Raw genomic sequence first — 18,076 nt, 5'->3', positions numbered from 1 at the left:
TCTGGTCCTTTCTAGCCAGCTTATGGCAACTGTTTGGGCCCTAAGTCCGGCCTACCCCAGACAATGTCTTCCTTGTACTGTTTCTGATCTCCTTTCGCAGTCATTTTCATAGTCGTAATTATCCAAGATATGCACATTAATGTCAGTATCAAGAGTACAATATGTGGGACTCCCAAAAAACATTTATTGTCAGAGGACTAGAGCTCTTTCGGTTATATATATCAGGAAGTAAAATACCACTTTTTTGGATGAACTCTAAAAAATAGAAAATACATAAAAATGTCCAGAAAAACTGTCAGTTAGAGACAATATTTAATAAATGTTAAGAAAATAATATTGAATAAAAAAATATTTTTGTAATATAAGCCAACTAGTCCAGGGCCTGTCCTCTGGCTTACTTTCTACACTCGCGCCTTGCCCTGCAGTAGCTGCTGTTGTTGTCCGAGGCGAGTCAGCAGTCAAGTGGTTGTCTGTCTCCACTCAAATGTCAGCAGGACTCAGGACTGTCCTCTGGCCCTCACACACTTACCCAGTAACGGGAACACGCACACACAAGCAGTATCCTGGTCGTGGTCCTGGTGCTGGTGCTGGGACACAAGCTGGCAGCGATCCAAGTGGCTGAAAAGGGAGACTTAGTTGGAGGACACTGCGTGAGCCATTTTCGCTTCCACTTCCGTCCACACACAAAAACACACACACACACTTATCCATATAGGGACAAGGATAAAACGTGCATGCACATAATACATATGCATGAGTCCTTCAGAATGTTGTCTGAATGCGACTCCTGCGTCTAATCGTAAATATTCTTAGGCCCTGTTTGGCCGCTTGATCCCAGCCTTAGAATATGTAACCCGCCTTAGGGCCCCCGCCCGCGGGTAAGTTGTGTAATTTTCCGGCTTGAAAACTTAACTTTCTCCACTTTCCCGCATTCTGCATCTCCTTGGTTTTATTGTCCTTTATGTCTGGCTTTTTGTTTAGTTTGGTCCTTTTGTTAAAAGCACAGTGACATTGAATAAAATATACAACCTAAATATACGATATATGGATCTAGAAATAGAAATGAAAAAACTACCAAAGAATTGCAAGGTCATGAATACTTAAAAAACATATTTCGAATAAAATCTTATAACTGAAAAACTAACAACTCGAAACTAGAAAGAAGCTAATGAATATCAATAAATGAATCAGTCTCCAAACCCCGCTGAAGGAAATTTTATTAATTTTGAACAAACCCATTTCAAGGAGATCGAAGCCCAATTAATCGCATTTCCTCAAAAATCGAACATTTGCGAGAAAAGTACGATTTCCGCAAACACCTCCTACACCGGCATGCCGGTTCAATCTTTAAAGGGAAAACTCTCGCTCAAAACTCACTTAAGAACTTACACTCGAAACTTCATCTGCCTCACAAAGAGCAAACACAATACCCAAAAGAAAATCCTGTGCAGCCGTTGGGGGCCATGGGGGAAAATGTGGAAAATCTTGGGCCCCCGGTGAAGACGTTGGGAACGGTGAAGGCAAAACGGCCACTTGTAAGCAAACTCAAAGCAGAGCAGTTTCCAGTTTCAAATATCAACGACGGTGTCGGCGAGTGCTTAAGCTCATCTATCAAAATATTTGTCGTAGCTTAAGCGACGCAAAAGTATGTCAAAAGAAACTTGGAAAATATTGCCGGGAAAAAACAAAAAATTACGGAAAAGAACCCTTCAAATCTGAGACCATGCGAAGTACAAATGGCCGCGGGTCCAATATAAAAAGGATACGAACATAAAACTGTAAAAAAAAAGGTTAATTGTAGATTTCTGTTATTAAGATAGAAACACTCTTCTTCCAAATAAATTAAAGAGACATTTTTTTGCAAAATTTCTTGCTAAAATAAACTTTTAAATTTTAAATTTTTGTCTTGAGTTTCAGTTTTCTTTTTTCTAACGAAGAAAAAAAAAAACCCACTATCTTTGCATTAGAAAATACTGCTACCTAATTTGCTTAGATATAGTAGCTGCAAAAATGAGCAAGATTATTAATAACTATGTATTATTATTTTATAAAAACAAAATTAACTCAACATTCATTAAGTAGTATACGCGCACTTACACGCCATCTACCGGAAACCTTTATCAGTTCACTGATAGCGATGGCATTTTTAAATCTGTCCTTGTGCGCAAGTGTGTAATCGGTTAGCCAAGTGTTGAAAACGTTTTTGCCATTTTTTAGTTTCCGGTTTTGATGTGAACGTTTTTAGTTTTAACAAGAAGTTAAGAAGTTTTTAAAATTTAACAAGATTATTTAAAATAAAAAATTTGGAAAAAAATAACCAATATATTTTTTTTTAAACAGAAGTTTTTAGACAAACTAAACGATGTCAATATTTTAAGTAAACTTTGGATAAAATCAGATTTGTATTTGTATAACTTTGAACTAAAATAAATAAATAAAAAAAAATAATAAATAAATAAATACCGTATTAGCTATTTAAAAAAAATACTGTATACTGATCTGATAGAAAATTTAAATAATACACCATGACATTTTTTTATTAGACCGTAAAAATATAATTGCCAAATAAAAACTCTGGATTACTTCACTTAAGAATGTGGCTGAGAGCAGTTCTATTTAGAATTTTACTTTTTACACTTATTTTTTATACTATTTATGGTGAGAAAAAGGATGAAAACGAAGATGAAAATGAATTATCATATACAACTTCCATTCGAGCTTTGGCTGAGCTACGAGATATTGAAAATTCATACATGAAACATTTATCCAATTATGTGAATTCTCTTCGAAAAAAAGTGGACTTTCTAAGAAAGTAAGCTAAAATATTTATGAACATGCATAGTTAATTAAAACACGTCTTAGATATTTAGAATCTATAACACTGGAAAATACTGACAGTGAGGAGTACATAAATAATCCTCTTAAATTATTTGATCTTGTGAGACGATTTCACGAAGACTGGTTCAAAGTAATGGCTTATATTAAGAATAATGAATCTTTTAAAGGTATTTAAATTTCAAATTCAATTTAAAATTCAATTCAATTACTTAGCTTATGCTTTTACAGATGATCTTGAAAAAATGCACAATTTTGTTAATCGTACACCCGTTTCTCAGGACATGAAAGAGGCTTTATTGGGAATGCATCGTATAGAATCCGTTTACGATTTACAGCCTTGGGATATGGCTAATGGTGTTATTTCAGTCCACAAACTAGAGTTAGTCTTTGTTTATGAATTTAATTTATATATAAAACTTATTTAAAATCTTATAGAAGCCAGATGTCAGCTTCCGATTGCCAAGCCCTAGCTAACTATATGTACAAGGAGTCGGAGTTTAGACGAGCGGCCCAGTGGTACAGAATAGCTTTACATTTTATCAAGGAACCAAGAAACGGTATAGCCGCCGAAATCTATGGTCCTAAGAGAGAAGATCTCAAAAAAATGTTTCTCATTAGTCGTATTCAAGAGGGTAAATTACCAATTAAAGAAAATCCATCCGTATATTTCAAAATATTGTCTTCATTTCAGGTTCTGTCGACGATATACCATCTTACCTGGAAGAACTTTCACAAAAACCAAATATTCCCCTGGCCTATCTGACTCCCAAGCCTTCACCCACTCCTATAGAAAACGGATGTAGGGGAAAGTATCCCGATCGGCCCAGATTAGTTTGTCGCTATAATACTACAACAACACCTTTTATGCGAATTGCTCCTTTGAAAGAAGAGGAAATAAGCAAAGATCCACTTATTTGGCTTTATCACGATGTGCTTTTCGACAGTGAGATTGCCCAGCTAACCAGTAATTTAACTAGGGAGGATATGACCCAAGGGTACACGGATAATTATACAACACCGGATAAAGGATATCGACTTTTCCAGGTGAAAATATACGAGGGCGGGGGCTGATAGTTGGACAGAACCTTGGTGAATCGGATGAGAGATATATCCGGCCTAGATGCCGGACTTAAAACTTATCTGGCCAGAGCAAATTATGGCCTGGGTACCTATTTTCAGGAGCACAGTGATTATTTGGATATCAAAAAACATCCAGTAGGTAAAATCTAAATGTCCACTGCATAGAATCTTTAATCTTTTTGAATTTAGGAGTCTGGAGCAGAAGGAGATCGTTTGTTTACACTCCTTTTCTATGTAAGTTTGAGAAATATTCAAAAACTAAATACAAGTTATAGGATAAAATTTTGTAGGCCAGTGATGTCGAAATGGGTGGTGCTACTGTATTCCCAGCTGCCAATATCAGCATTCAGCCAAAGAAGGGAACTGCCTTATTTTGGTACAACCTCCACAACGATTGGGAACCGAATCCTTTGTCACGTCATGCAGTGTGTCCCATGGTCCTTGGAAACCGATGGAGTAAGTCTGAGGACTCTTAAGATTCTTGAATAATCATTTCCATTTTACTTTCCAGCTTTATTTAAGAGCATGCTATCTCACCGGCAAATGTTTCTAAAGCTCTGCTACAAGTAGTACATATAAAACTTTATTTTAATTAAAAATATCCTTACACATGTGTATTTCAAATAATAATCATATTATCTGATAAAATAAAATGGATTATTGTAAAATGATTCCCAAGTGGAATTCCTATGCATTATAGTGACATTCATGTAAAAAAATGAGATCCTATAGCTACAGTCGAGCCACAATATGGGCCACATGACTTGGGCTGAATAAAAATATCAGTTCGAGCGGCCTCATTAGATCACCTCCGACTTGTTATTGGAATTTGAGGGCGTTCTGGGCGGTACATAAAACCACCAGGCACCCAGAAAGAAGACCACCGAACCCAGTTTGCAGATCAGGGCCAAAAGCCACATGTATCTGAAAGATTTTTGACACATAAAATAATATAATCAGTTATTTATAAACATTATAATATCCACCGGCTGATGTAGTAGTTATCATAGAAAAGACAAGCTCCACCGGCATCTTCATCGCATTTTTCTTGCCACAAAATACAGGATTCATCAATCAGGGCTCCAAAAATCAGAGGAGCTGGAATGGTACCCAATAATCGCACTTTTATCCATTGAAGGCCCAAAGCAAAGGAGCGTTGTTCGTCCTGGACACACCTGAAAAACGAAAGGATTAGTTTTATAATAAAATAAACAGATAGAAAACTCACCTCAATGTGGCTGATAAAGCTGGCATTGTGGCCAAAAAAGTGAATACCATCAGGATGAAGCACAGAGCCACAAAGACCGGCAAGCTCTGGCAAGTGGAGTCACACTTCAGGTTGGTGGCGTCCGGGCCAAGGACTGAAGAAGCAGCTCCGTCGTCCACCCAACCAACATTCCCACCAATGCAGCTGCAGTTGTTGTAGTGCTTCAAACTATCCACATGCTCCTCCTGGCCACAGCCCGCGTAGCAAGGACTGTAGTACATGACTCCGTTGATGCCACAGATGGGATCGTAGTTCGAGCGACTGCACCCGCAGTTTATGTTACAACTTGCATCCAAGGCTATTGGCCCGGTTCTGGGGTCCAAATTGTAGTCTGTGGTAACGCCAGCGAACTTAGGATTTGGACAGGACACAATGAAGCAGAAGGTGAAAAATGCCGCCACTGTGGTGACCGTCAAGCACATCTTAATGATGCCGCTGCAGGCTAGGTTCCACTTTTTAACCAAATAGCCTCCGAGGAAAGTTCCGCCGCCACCGGCGGGCACTGTTATCAGACCCATGACCAGGGCGGAGAGCATAGGGGAGATGCTGAATTGGTTCTCGATCTGCTTGGGCAGGAAAGCAGCGAAGCCTGCAATGACCAGACCCTCGGTGGCCCCCGCCAGATTTAGGAAGAAGAATGTCGGATTTCCAAGCAGACTAATGACTGCTCTAGGTAGGTTGCCCAATTTCTTGGTCAGTTGACCCGATTCATCCGACTCCGATCCGACATCAACTGGTTTGGTGGCATGTGCCTCGGAAACTCTTTCCAGCTGGAGCTTGTCTGCCCCAGGCAAGGATTTCGGATATCCAAAAACGGGAAAGGCGATGAGAAAACACATGACTGCTGCAAAAATGAATCCCATCCACCAGGCTCCAATCCACACCTTGCTATCGCTGGTTAAGCTCAGTCTAAAAAGATTGAGAAACAAAATTCAAGAGTGTTCTACAAAAGATCTACTATCAAAACGGTAATTTATCTAAAAATCTATTGGAAAAAAATTCTACAAAAAATATGTGTTCTCAGATTTAGACGCAGTCCTCCCCATGCCACCCCATCCATTTTTGGAAATTCGGATAGAGACTTCCCATGAAATTTGACAAAAAATCTGAAAAAATATTGGTCCGATAAATTATGCCAAAGATATGGCCGTCGCCGTAGGCCAAATTCTGGATTCATGCATTTTGCAGATTTTTAAAGAGGGTCGTCCAGAAAATTTGACAAAAAATCGAAAAAATAATTTGTTTCTAGTTTTTGATGCAGATTTAAAGAAAATCGACGTACAAATCGTTTAAGGTATTCCGCTTAAGAATCCGATGACTTATGCCAAAGATATGGCCATCGCCGTAGGCCAAATTCTGGATTCATGCATTTTCTAGATTTTTGAAGGGGGCCGTCCAGAAAATTTGACAAAAAATCGAAAAAATAATTTGTTTCTAGATTTTGATGCAGATTTAAAGAAAATCGACGTACAAATCGTTTAAGGTATTCCGCTTAAGAATCCGATGAATTATGCCAAAGATATGGCCGTCGCCGTAGGCCAAATTCTGGATTCATGCATTTTGCAGATTTTTGAAGGGGGTCGTCCAGAAAATTTGAGAAAAAATCGAAAAAATAATTTGTTGCTAGTTTTTGATGCAGATTTAAAGAAAATCGACGTACAAATCGTTTAAGGTATTCTGCTTAAGAATCCGATGACTTATGCCAAAGATATGGCCATCGCCGTAGGCCAAATTCTGGATTCATGCATTTTCTAGATTTTTGAAGGGGGTCGTCCAGAAAATTTGACAAAAAATCGAAAAAATAATTTGTTTCTAGATTTTGATGCAGATTTAAAGAAAATCGACGTACAAATCGTTTAAGGTATTCCGCTTATGAATCGGATGAATATTGGCAAAGATATGGCCGTCGCCGTAGGCCAAATTCTGGATTCATGCATTTTGCAGATTTTTGAAGGGTCGTCCAGAAAATTTGACAAAAAATCGAAAAAATAATTTGTTTCTAGATTTTGATGTAGACTTAAAGAAAATCGACGTACAAATCGTTTAAGGTATTCTGCTTAAGAATCCGATGACTTATGCCAAAGATATGGCCATCGCCGTAGGCCAAATTCTGGATTCATGCATTTTCTAGATTTTTGAAGGGGGTCGTCCAGAAAATTTGACAAAAAATCGAAAAAATAATTTGTTTCTAGATTTTGATGCAGATTTAAAGAAAATCGACGTACAAATCGTTTAAGGTATTCCGCTTAAGAATCCGATGAATTATGCCAAAGATATGGCCATCGCCGTAGGCCAAATTCTGGATTCATGCATTTTGCAGATTTTTGAAGGGGGTCGTCCAGAAAATTTGACAAAAAATCGAAAAAATAATTTGTTTCTAGATTTTGATGCAGATTTAAAGAAAATCGACGTACAAATCGTTTAAGGTATTCCGCTTATGAATCGGATGAATATTGGCAAAGATATGGCCGTCGCCGTAGGCCAAATTCTGGATTCATGCATTTTGCAGATTTTTGAAGGGTCGTCCAGAAAATTTGACAAAAAATCGAAAAAATAATTTGTTTCTAGATTTTGATGTAGACTTAAAGAAAATCGACGTACAAATCGTTTAAGGTATTCTGCTTAAGAATCCGATGACTTATGCCAAAGATATGGCCATCGCCGTAGGCCAAATTCTGGATTCATGCATTTTCTAGATTTTTGAAGGGGGTCGTCCAGAAAATTTGACAAAAAATCGAAAAAATAATTTGTTTCTAGATTTTGATGCAGATTTAAAGAAAATCGACGTACAAATCGTTTAAGGTATTCCGCTTAAGAATCCGATGAATTATGCCAAAGATATGGCCATCGCCGTAGGCCAAATTCTGGATTCATGCATTTTGCAGATTTTTGAAGGGGGTCGTCCAGAAAATTTGACAAAAAATCGAAAAAATAATTTGTTTCTAGATTTTGATGCAGATTTAAAGAAAATCGACGTACAAATCGTTTAAGGTATTCCGCTTATGAATCGGATGAATATTGGCAAAGATATGGCCGTCGCCGTAGGCCAAATTCTGGATTCATGCATTTTGCAGATTTTTGAAGGGTCGTCCAGAAAATTTGACAAAAAATCGAAAAAATAATTTGTTTCTAGATTTTGATGTAGACTTAAAGAAAATCGACGTACAAATCGTTTAAGGTATTCTGCTTAAGAATCCGATGACTTATGCCAAAGATATGGCCATCGCCGTAGGCCAAATTCTGGATTCATGCATTTTCTAGATTTTTGAAGGGGGTCGTCCAGAAAATTTGACAAAAAATCGAAAAAATAATTTGTTTCTAGATTTTGATGTAGACTTAAAGAAAATCGACGTACAAATCGTTTAAGGTATTCTGCTTAAGAATCCGATGACTTATGCCAAAGATATGGCCATCGCCGTAGGCCAAATTCTGGATTCATGCATTTTCTAGATTTTTGAAGGGGGTCGTCCAGAAAATTTGACAAAAAATCGAAAAAATAATTTGTTTCTAGATTTTGATGCAGATTTAAAGAAAATCGACGTACAAATCGTTTAAGGAATTCCGCTTAAGAATCCGATGAATTATGCCAAAGATATGGCCATCGCCGTAGGCCAAATTCTGGATTCATGCATTTTGCAGATTTTTGAAGGGGGTCGTCCAGAAAATTTGACAAAAAATCGAAAAAATAATTTGTTTCTAGATTTTGATGTAGACTTAAAGAAAATCGACGTACAAATCGTTTAAGGTATTCTGCTTAAGAATCCGATGACTTATGCCAAAGATATGGCCATCGCCGTAGGCCAAATTCTGGATTCATGCATTTTCTAGATTTTTGAAGGGGGTCGTCCAGAAAATTTGACAAAAAATCGAAAAAATAATTTGTTTCTAGTTTTTGATGCAGGTTTAAAGAAAATCGACGTACAAATCGTTTAAGGTATTCTGCTTAAGAATCCGATGACTTATGCCAAAGATATGGCCATCGCCGTAGGCCAAATTCTGGATTCATGCATTTTCTAGATTTTTGAAGGGGGTCGTCCAGAAAATTTGACAAAAAATCGAAAAAATAATTTTTTTCTAGATTTTGATGTAGACTTAAAGAAAATCGACGTACAAATCGTTTAAGGTATTCCGCTTAAGAATCCGATGAATTATGCCAAAGATATGGCCATCGCCGTAGGCCAAATTCTGGATTCATGCATTTTGCAGATTTTTGAAGGGGGTCGTCCAGAAAATTTGAGAAAAAATCGAAAAAATAATTTGTTTCTAGTTTTTGATGCAGATTTAAAGAAAATCGACGTACAAATCGTTTAAGGTATTCTGCTTAAGAATCCGATGACTTATGCCAAAGATATGGCCATCGCCGTAGGCCAAATTCTGGATTCATGCATTTTCTAGATTTTTGAAGGGGGTCGTCCAGAAAATTTGACAAAAAATCGAAAAAATAATTTGTTTCTAGATTTTGATGTAGACTTAAAGAAAATCGACGTACAAATCGTTTAAGGTATTCTGCTTAAGAATCCGATGACTTATGCCAAAGATATGGTCATCGCCGTAGGCCAAATTCTGGATTCATGCATTTTCTAGATTTTTGAAGGGGGTCGTCCAGAAAATTTGACAAAAAATCGAAAAAATAATTTGTTTCTAGATTTTGATGCAGATTTAAAGAAAATCGACGTACAAATCGTTTAAGGTATTCCGCTTAAGAATCCGATGAATTATGCCAAAGATATGGCCGTCGCCGTAGGCCAAATTCTGGATTCATGCATTTTGCAGATTTTTGAAGAGGGTCGTCCAGAAAATTTGACAAAAAATCGAAAAAATAATTTGTTTCCAGATTTTGATACAGACTTAAAGAAAATCGACGTACAAATCGTTTAAGGTATTCCGCTCAAGAATCGGATGAATATTGGCAAAGATATGGCCGTCGCCGTAGGCCAAATTCTGGATTCATGCATTTTGCAGATTTTTGAAGGGGGTTTTGACAAAAAATTTGACAAAAAATCGAAAAAATAATTTGTTTCTAGATTTTGATGTAGACTTAAAGAAAATCGACGTACAAATCGTTTAAGGTATTCTGCTTAAGAATCCGATGACTTATGCCAAAGATATGGCCATCGCCGTAGGCCAAATTCTGGATTCATGCATTTTCTAGATTTTTGAAGAGGGTCGTCCAGAAAATTTGACAAAAAATCGAAAAAATAATTTGTTTCCAGATTTTGATGCAGACTTAAAGAAAATCGACGTACAAATCGTTTAAGGTATTCCGCTCAAGAATCGGATGAATATTGGCAAAGATATGGCCGTCGCCGTAGGCCAAATTCTGGATTCATGCATTTTGCAGATTTTTGAAAGGGGTCGTCCAGAAAATTTGACAAAAAATCGAAAAAATAATTTGTTTCTAGATTTTGATGTAGACTTAAAGAAAATCGACGTACAAATCGTTTAAGGTATTCTGCTTAAGAATCCGATGACTTATGCCAAAGATATGGCCATCGCCGTAGGCCAAATTCTGGATTCATGCATTTTCTAGATTTTTGAAGGGGGTCGTCCAGAAAATTTGACAAAAAATCGAAAAAATAATTTGTTTCTAGATTTTGATGCAGATTTAAAGAAAATCGACGTACAAATCGTTTAAGGTATTCCGCTTAAGAATCCGATGAATTATGCCAAAGATATGGCCGTCGCCGTAGGCCAAATTCTGGATTCATGCATTTTGCAGATTTTTGAAGGGAGTCGTCCAGAAAATTTGACAAAAAATCGAAAAAATAATTTGTTTCCAGATTTTGATGCAGACTTAAAGAAAATCGACGTACAAATCGTTTAAGGTATTCCGCTCAAGAATCGGATGAATATTGGCAAAGATATGGCCGTCGCCGTAGGCCAAATTCTGAATTCATGCATTTTGCAGATTTTTGAAGGGGGTCGTCCAGAAAATTTGACATAAAATCGAAAAAATAATTTGTTTCCAGATTTTGATGCCGATTTAAAGAAAATCGACGTACAAATCGTTTAAGGTATTCCGCTTAAGAATCCGATGAATTATGCCAAAGATATGGCCGTCGCCGTAGGCCAAATTCTGGATTCATGCATTTTGCAGATTTTTGAAGGGGGTCGTCCAGAAAATTTGACAAAAAATCGAAAAAATAATTTGTTTCCAGATTTTGATGCAGATTTAAAGAAAATCGTAAATTAAATGATTATTGGTAAAGTTATAGCCTTTCCATGAGGCGTCCCCATGCATTTATGGAAATCGGATGTCTAGTGTTAAAGATATAGCCTCCCCTGGGTGCCATAATGTCCTTCCCATGCATTCTCCTGAACTCCTTTTCTAACAATACCAATTTCCCGAAACAAGGATTTATAATTTCGCTCATATATTATTCGCCGACTTTATCGCTCAAGACTGGCAACAAAAAGGTCGCCGAAAACATTTGTTTAGTCCTATCCACTCGTAAACATGTTAAAAATCATAAACAAAATTTGCACGATGTCGACGTAATTTACGAACATGATGCTGGGGGTAAAGTAACTCCAAAGTGGGCGGCGGAGGTCGAGCAGACATTATGACTTATGGCATCACCTTGACAATAAGCCATGCGGTTGTAACCATGCTGATTCGCAGATGCAGATGCTTGTTGCTCCGGAATCTGGTGGTAGTCCTTTCCAAACGTCCTAGCTCCATGTTTCCCCCGCAAATGTGAATCAAACAAATGCCCATTCTCATTCGCACCTTATTTCCTCGTTGTCAGCACGAAATGTTGTTTTATTACTCTCTAGAGATATTTACACGCGGCTCTGCCTTGTGGCATTTGCCCGTTGCCTTGGGTAACAAATAAGCTTGGCAGTTACACAGCCCCTCCCACAATCCCACCTGCCTGACTGCCACAGGGGAGTGGCATTAAAGTCACCTGCCAGCTTCATTTACTCACTCACTAAGTCGTGCGATTAATAACAATCAGAGCAGCTTATCAAGTTACTTACTGGACGGGGTCCACGGTCATCCAATCCGTATAGATCAGGAGCAATTGTCCGCCAAGGACATAGCCAATGGCGGGACCAATCGTGGCCATTGTATAGTAGATTCCTGAAAACAAGTAACTTTTAAAATGTTGATTCCAAAACCTCTCATTACTCAAGATAATTTAATATAGAAGATTTAGATGGAATGTATAGGGCTTATAATATTGCACATTACTTCGAGAATAAGATACGTTACACAACTATAAGTTTTTTTAAATTTTCACATAATACTGAGTATTTATGCGAATCTTAGTCCTCTTGATAAGTATTACCTTTTGTAAAGAGTCAACTGCGCATCATATATATTTGCAACGAACTGTAACAACTGCCTGCGGCCACCCCATGACCCAGGACCCTTTAGTGCAAATCTAAATAGAGTAAATCTCCTTGGCAGGAGCGAATTTCAATTGTCTCAAAGCCAGACAGCAAGGACTAAGGAAGCAAAGAACCAATGCTGGACGGGTTTGATAATTTCGCTGTCGTCTTTTGGATGCCACGATAAACTTAACTAAGAGGCAATAAATTTGCGCTGCCGTGGCGTTCGGTCTTGGGACTTGGTAAGACCCGCGTCTTCCCAACTGAGTCAGCAACAATCTTGCCCTTTAAAATTGGGTCAACAAGGGGTAGGATGAAAGCCGGCTGAGACGAGACCCCCGCCGACCCGGCATTTCGCCATCCTTCTGCCAGGATTCAGATCGGAACGGGCTTGGGGCGCAAACAGTAAATAGTATTTACTTCCCTTTGTAGCCAATGTCGCAGTTTGCCAATACGGCAAATAAAAATAAATATGCATGTGTGAGGCAACTAGCAGATACTTTGATATCTATATCGTCCCATCATCCCCCCCGGGTATTTGTGCAGCTCTTCATTTGCCGGGCGACTGTGGCAGACAAAAGTTTCTCCGCCTGCCGCCTTATCAATGGGACTTGCACTGGGAACTTACCCAAGTAAACAGATGACATCTTCTTCGAGACGTTCTCGTCGATATAAGTGACTCCCAGTGTGAAGAGGGGCGATGCACCGGCTCCATGAAGCAGTTGGGCCCCAAAGAACAGCCACACCGTCCAGGTTAGGCTCTCACTCTCCCCCGCTCTACTGGTGGAGGCTGCTTCGCAGGAACCCTACAAAAAATGCAATACAAGGATTAGTCAGTGTCACGGTCGCCATGGCAGCCACCAACCACTGTATGGCTGGAGTTCAAGATGCTTTCCGTCTCGCAGACATTCGCCTCGCCAATGGTGGCCCGGTACTGGCCCACCAGGAAGTTTGGCAGCATGAAGACCAGCGATGCCAGGCCCATCACGATCAGGCCGATGGCAATGAAACGCGGCTTGGAAGCTCCTCGACGGCCTCCGTAGTAGGTTACCGGTACCAGGCAGGCAAAGGAGGCCAGGTCGTAGCCACTGGCCACCAATCCCATCTGCCGGGAGCGCAGTCCAAACCTCCGTTCAATCGTGGAGATGGATACGTTTATCAATCCGTTCACAAGCAAACCTGAAAAGACGTTTAGAAATTTGTTGAAAAAAACTTAATTTGTAGAAAAAGTGAAGTAACTAACTCGGTAAACGCCTTCCCTTCAACCCTCTTCCTTTCCGGATCAACCCTCAAATCTAGTGTCATAACATGGTCTTCAATCCGAGATACCCCGGGATAGACCTGCACCTTAACAGATTGAAATACAATGCTGGGGCGTGGCAGGGGGTGTGAAGCTGGGGCGGGTCATAAATTAAATATCTGCACGACAAATTGATTTTGAGGGCTTAGATGAATTTTCTATTATAAATAAATATATATTAGTTCTGGCCAGGCTCTTACACCTCCTTAAAAGCCATTGTTGCTGTGAATATGATTTTTTTTTTCTATTCTACAACAAATTCAATTTATTTTCCAATAATCGCAGGGACTCCTCTTCTGGTCACTCTATTCTTAAATGAAAAGGTGTCTTCTTTCGAGGGGCAACCCAGATTCCGGAGTGGGAGGCGTTACTTACAAGTCATTTACCCCACAATAAGTGCAATAATTTAAGATTTTCCAATAGAGTGGGGGTGGCTATGTGACCTTTAACTTGAAGTGTTCCTTAGTCAAGTGCTGTCGGCGGCGAGGGATACGTGACAATCTTCTATTTTTGAAAATGCATCGATTGCAGTAGCAAGAGGCTGGTTTTATGAAGGTTTATTAATATTAGCCTTTTGCCAGATTAGCAAAATCTGTATTATAAATCACAAACTCCCAAAAAAACAATTCCAACCCTAAGAAACAAAAATGCTTATAATTATTCAAATCTAGAATCTTTGGGATCAAAACTGGCACATGTACAATGAAAACCATTTCTATTTTCATACTTCCGATATGAATTGTTTGGCTAAATTACCCATTTCCATACAAAAAGATGCTCTATCCTATGCAATAAACAACAACCATAAAACATGACGAAAGCGGAACGCGGCAATCCAAAATTGTTGCGGATGATTTATGTTAATTCCGTGTCAACTGATTAATATTTTCGGTCACGTGCCGTCCCATCCTCATCCGCATCCGCATCCACTGAGCAATGAGCACTGAGCAGCATGCGGCATCCAAGAGCTAGGTCAGGGGATGCAAAAGTGGAAAGCCTGTGACACCGACGACATCCCACGCCCACCGGAAGCCATCGCACGTCGGGGGTCAGTCCAAAATGGGCAATGTGCAACAGATGCCAGCCGGCCATCCATCCAAATACTGGGAAGGGATTTCAAGGTGATCATGGATTTAAGAAAATAGTCCAGAACTTACTTTCTTTAAGCTAAAAATCTTTTGGTTTTGTATTTATTTAACATAAAATTGTATTGTTGACAGAGCAATATATCTACGATTTAATCTTAAAATCCCATTTTTCCTCACGTTTGCATTCCCTGCCGTTTTTGGCAACCAACCAAAAGTGCTGCACTTTAGGAATTTTCATTGAATCTCTGACACACTGCCTAATCCCCTGGAACCGGCTTAAACGTGTCACCAGCTTCCGTGGAATTGGCGAATTTTAATTAACCGCTTGAACCCATTTAAAGTGGAAAGCTGAACCCAAGCCGGAGCCATAGCATGAACATGAGCCTCCACCGTAGCCATGGGCACACAGGATCTGGAGTTGGGTAAACAGCGATTAACATTGTTTTGATTTATGCCGCTGCAATAAGGCCTATGACAACGTCAAGGGTCCTCACTCGGGACCTCACTGCCTTCGACCAGAAGTGGCAGGATAAACTGGGGCCCTTCCTTACACTCCAACGCTCCTTTCAAACTATTCAAAGTGCTAGAAATTTTTGAGGTTAATGCATCCTCGGGCTAAAACTGGCAACATCATCAGCTACCTCGACTGCCCCGGGCAGATATTAATTTTTAATTCGCTTCTATTCAGTGAAACTCCCTGCCAGCTCCAGCGCCTTGGTCGAATCCTTATCTGTTGCACACAGACCTGCTGGCCGGCCTGGGAATGCCCAGGATGCCCAGGATGCTAATGAAGCGATGCCGATGTCCTGTCCTGTCTCATCGCCTTTTTTATTGCATTGTCTTGGCTGGAGACTTTTGGATTTAGCTCGGCTGGTTAAAAGTTTTTCTTGAAAAAGTTTACCTTGTAATCAAGAAAAACACGGCAGTTTATAAAATTATTTAAGAGGCCAAATGGTTAATTCATGATTTCAAGTTTTTTTAATTGGAAGTGTAAGGAAATTTTGTCTTGTTAGTTCTATCTTATGGAAACTATATAGTATCTTATGGATGGATTTATGAAATTTTTAAATCTTTGCCTATTCCTAAAAATAATAATACCTATTGAGACTTTTAACAAATTTATTGGAAATTATGAATAAATGATTTATTTTATAACAAAAAAAAAATTATATTTCAATTCTTTGAGTTTTCTTTGAGAAATAAATGTAACCTTTAATTCGTTAAGCACTTAATCACACTTTAAAACTATGGTTGTTTTCTTTTCTAAAGATTATATAGTCGTAGTATGCATTCCCTTAGTTGTTAATATTTTTAAGCACTTGTGAATTCATTCATTAGCCATACAGATGTGTGGGACTATATCACCTATTATTGTTAATTAAAATATGTTTTCAAAGTTTTTAAGGGGTCACGCCACCCTGAAATTTTCAAAAAATCGATTTTTTTTTTTTGCTTAATTTAAAAGACTATATTCTTACGCGTATTTTAAGACGTCCCCGAAGACAATATCTTGATAATTATGGAAGTTATGTTTATTTGAAGGCGGCACTGCAGGAGGGCACCTAAGACACTTGTTTTTCTTCTTTTGCGTTTTTCTCGAAACTACTTTTTTCAAGACGGTGGGCATGATAACTCAAAAACTGTTCAGCCGATTGACTTGAAAATTGAAACACATCTTCTTACATAGATTTTCCACAGAGTGACGTAGGATTTTTTCGATCCAATGGATAGAAATTTTTTTATGCAATTTTTAGTACGAAATTTTTTGCCCAAAACATTGAGTCAAGTTTTGAAGTGCTCTCATTTGCGTAATTTTTCTTCTTTTCTAAAACGGCTACGTCACTCTGTTCCAAGTTTCTCACTTTTTAAAAGAAAGTTTTGTTTACTTTTTTCTGATGAAAATTGACACGTGAATCATGCCCACCATCAAGGAGCACTCCGGAAAAACCCATGATCGCCGATGTTCATATCTCCGCCATTTTGAATTGAAAACAAATTTTTTTTTAGAATTTATAAAGCTCATTAGTTGTATTAAATAGAAATAAAAGTGGAAAAATCCTATCTCAACTAGTTTAGTCACAAGAAATTCCTGAAAAACCGTCCCGTTTCCACGCGGTCAGGGTGGCGTAACCCCTTAAGTGATTAAATATATTTTAAAGTCATTTAAAAACAACAATGGGTGGGTGGGTGATCGTTTCCCTTATATTTTATGGTTTTTGAATTTCGAGTTCCAAGTGAATTTCATCGGCAAAAAATCTTTAATGATTTATTTTTTATTTCCTGAATCACCTAATTATTCAAACTATCCTCTTTTTTCCTAAAAAACAACCTCACACAATTTTAAATTTTCACCAAGCACTTAAGATAATCCCTGGTTTCTGAAAGTCAAAATTTCAGATGTCTCCAAAAAATAAATAACGCCAAGTGCGTGGGCGAGAAATTCGCGAGACGAACCATTTAAATGAATTAATGGGAAGAGATTTCCTCCGCCGCCTCTCACCTTGAAGAGCTCCGCCCCAGCATAGCCAGAAGAGCGCCCACTTGGCGGTGCAGAAGCGCTGGAGCCACTGCGGATGCCAGCCGCACCAGCCGAACCGCTGCTCCGCCAGGTCATCCATGTCCTGGCTAGCACCGGAAACGGCGCTACCCACCCGACTGGAGCGGGCACTATTGTTGTTGTTCACATTGGAGCACTTGGGCGCTGGTATAGTGCTGGCTTCCAGTTCCGAATTTGCTTCCGATGCCGACATGGTTTCACTTTCACCTTAAAACAGGCAATCCACGAGATAAATGCGACTGCGATCCGCACCGAACGATGTGCGCAAAGTGACTGAGCTCAGATATTCGAACATCCGCAGACTGAAGCTCGGTCGCCGGTTCAGGCTTACTCCGCTGTTAAGGACTCGCTGCTAACAGAGCTCTGTTGTGCCAGCAGCCACCCCTGTTACGAGTCCTTGTGTCCATGAATGAAGCTCCCATGCCACCTTCATTCAGCTTTTTCCTTTTTCCCGGAACATATCAACAGTTGTCATGGCGCTGACTCTTTAGCATATTATGATACTTTTCTGTGGCTCTGGCAAGTGAGCATTATATTCGGAAAAGTAATTTCGATTAACACATATTTATTCAACACTTACCTGATAATGTTCAGCGTTTAATTACGTAAGC

General features: G+C 39.0%; 2 protein-coding genes across 4 annotated transcripts; one reads left to right on the top strand and one right to left on the bottom strand.

The window, feature by feature from the left end:
• The first annotated feature begins 2,579 nt into the window (after positions 1-2,579).
• Positions 2,580-4,628, top strand: LOC108124622 (prolyl 4-hydroxylase subunit alpha-1). The gene is given in 8 exon segments (XM_017240392.3): positions 2,580-2,812; positions 2,863-3,005; positions 3,067-3,217; positions 3,274-3,470; positions 3,530-4,053; positions 4,108-4,152; positions 4,209-4,374; positions 4,430-4,628. Coding segments are annotated over 8 exon segments (1,503 nt in total). The 5' UTR covers positions 2,580-2,594; the 3' UTR covers positions 4,489-4,628.
• On the bottom strand, positions 4,480-17,773 carry Oatp26F (Organic anion transporting polypeptide 26F). 3 transcript variants are annotated; one of them, XM_070277361.1, is made up of 7 exons: positions 17,409-17,773; positions 13,389-13,699; positions 13,149-13,326; positions 12,167-12,269; positions 5,147-6,094; positions 4,905-5,093; positions 4,480-4,842 (listed from the first exon to the last, which is right to left on the bottom strand). In XM_070277361.1, exons 1-7 carry the CDS (start codon positions 17,656-17,658, stop codon positions 4,719-4,721), a joined length of 2,103 nt encoding a protein of 700 aa, XP_070133462.1. In that variant the 5' UTR covers positions 17,659-17,773; the 3' UTR covers positions 4,480-4,718. The 3 variants fall into 3 exon arrangements, with proteins under 3 accessions (XP_070133462.1, XP_017095879.3, XP_070133463.1); XM_017240390.3 differs by having other exon boundaries at positions 13,386-13,699; positions 17,409-17,770; XM_070277362.1 differs by lacking the exon at positions 17,409-17,773 and adding an exon at positions 13,764-13,883 and having other exon boundaries at positions 13,386-13,699.
• Positions 17,774-18,076: the final 303 nt, after the last annotated feature.

The sequence above is a fragment of the Drosophila bipectinata genome, chromosome 2L (assembly GCF_030179905.1).
Source record: "Drosophila bipectinata strain 14024-0381.07 chromosome 2L, DbipHiC1v2, whole genome shotgun sequence".
Taxonomy (NCBI): Eukaryota; Metazoa; Arthropoda; class Insecta; order Diptera; family Drosophilidae; genus Drosophila; species Drosophila bipectinata.
Note: the sequence above shows the minus strand (reverse complement) of the source record. Positions and strands in the feature narration are given on the sequence as shown.

Excerpts from the sequence above, each read along its gene's own strand:
- Oatp26F (XM_017240390.3), bottom strand. The coding sequence starts at position 17,658 with ATGTCGGCATCGGAAGCAAATTCGGAACTGGAAGCCAGCACTATACCA. Across the intron at positions 13,327-13,385 it reads TGAACTCCAGCCATACAGTG|GGTTCCTGCGAAGCAGCCTC; the intron begins GTTGGTGGCTGC and ends CATTTTTTGTAG. Across the intron at positions 5,094-5,146 it reads GCTTTATCAGCCACATTGAG|GTGTGTCCAGGACGAACAAC; the intron begins GTGAGTTTTCTA and ends TTCGTTTTTCAG.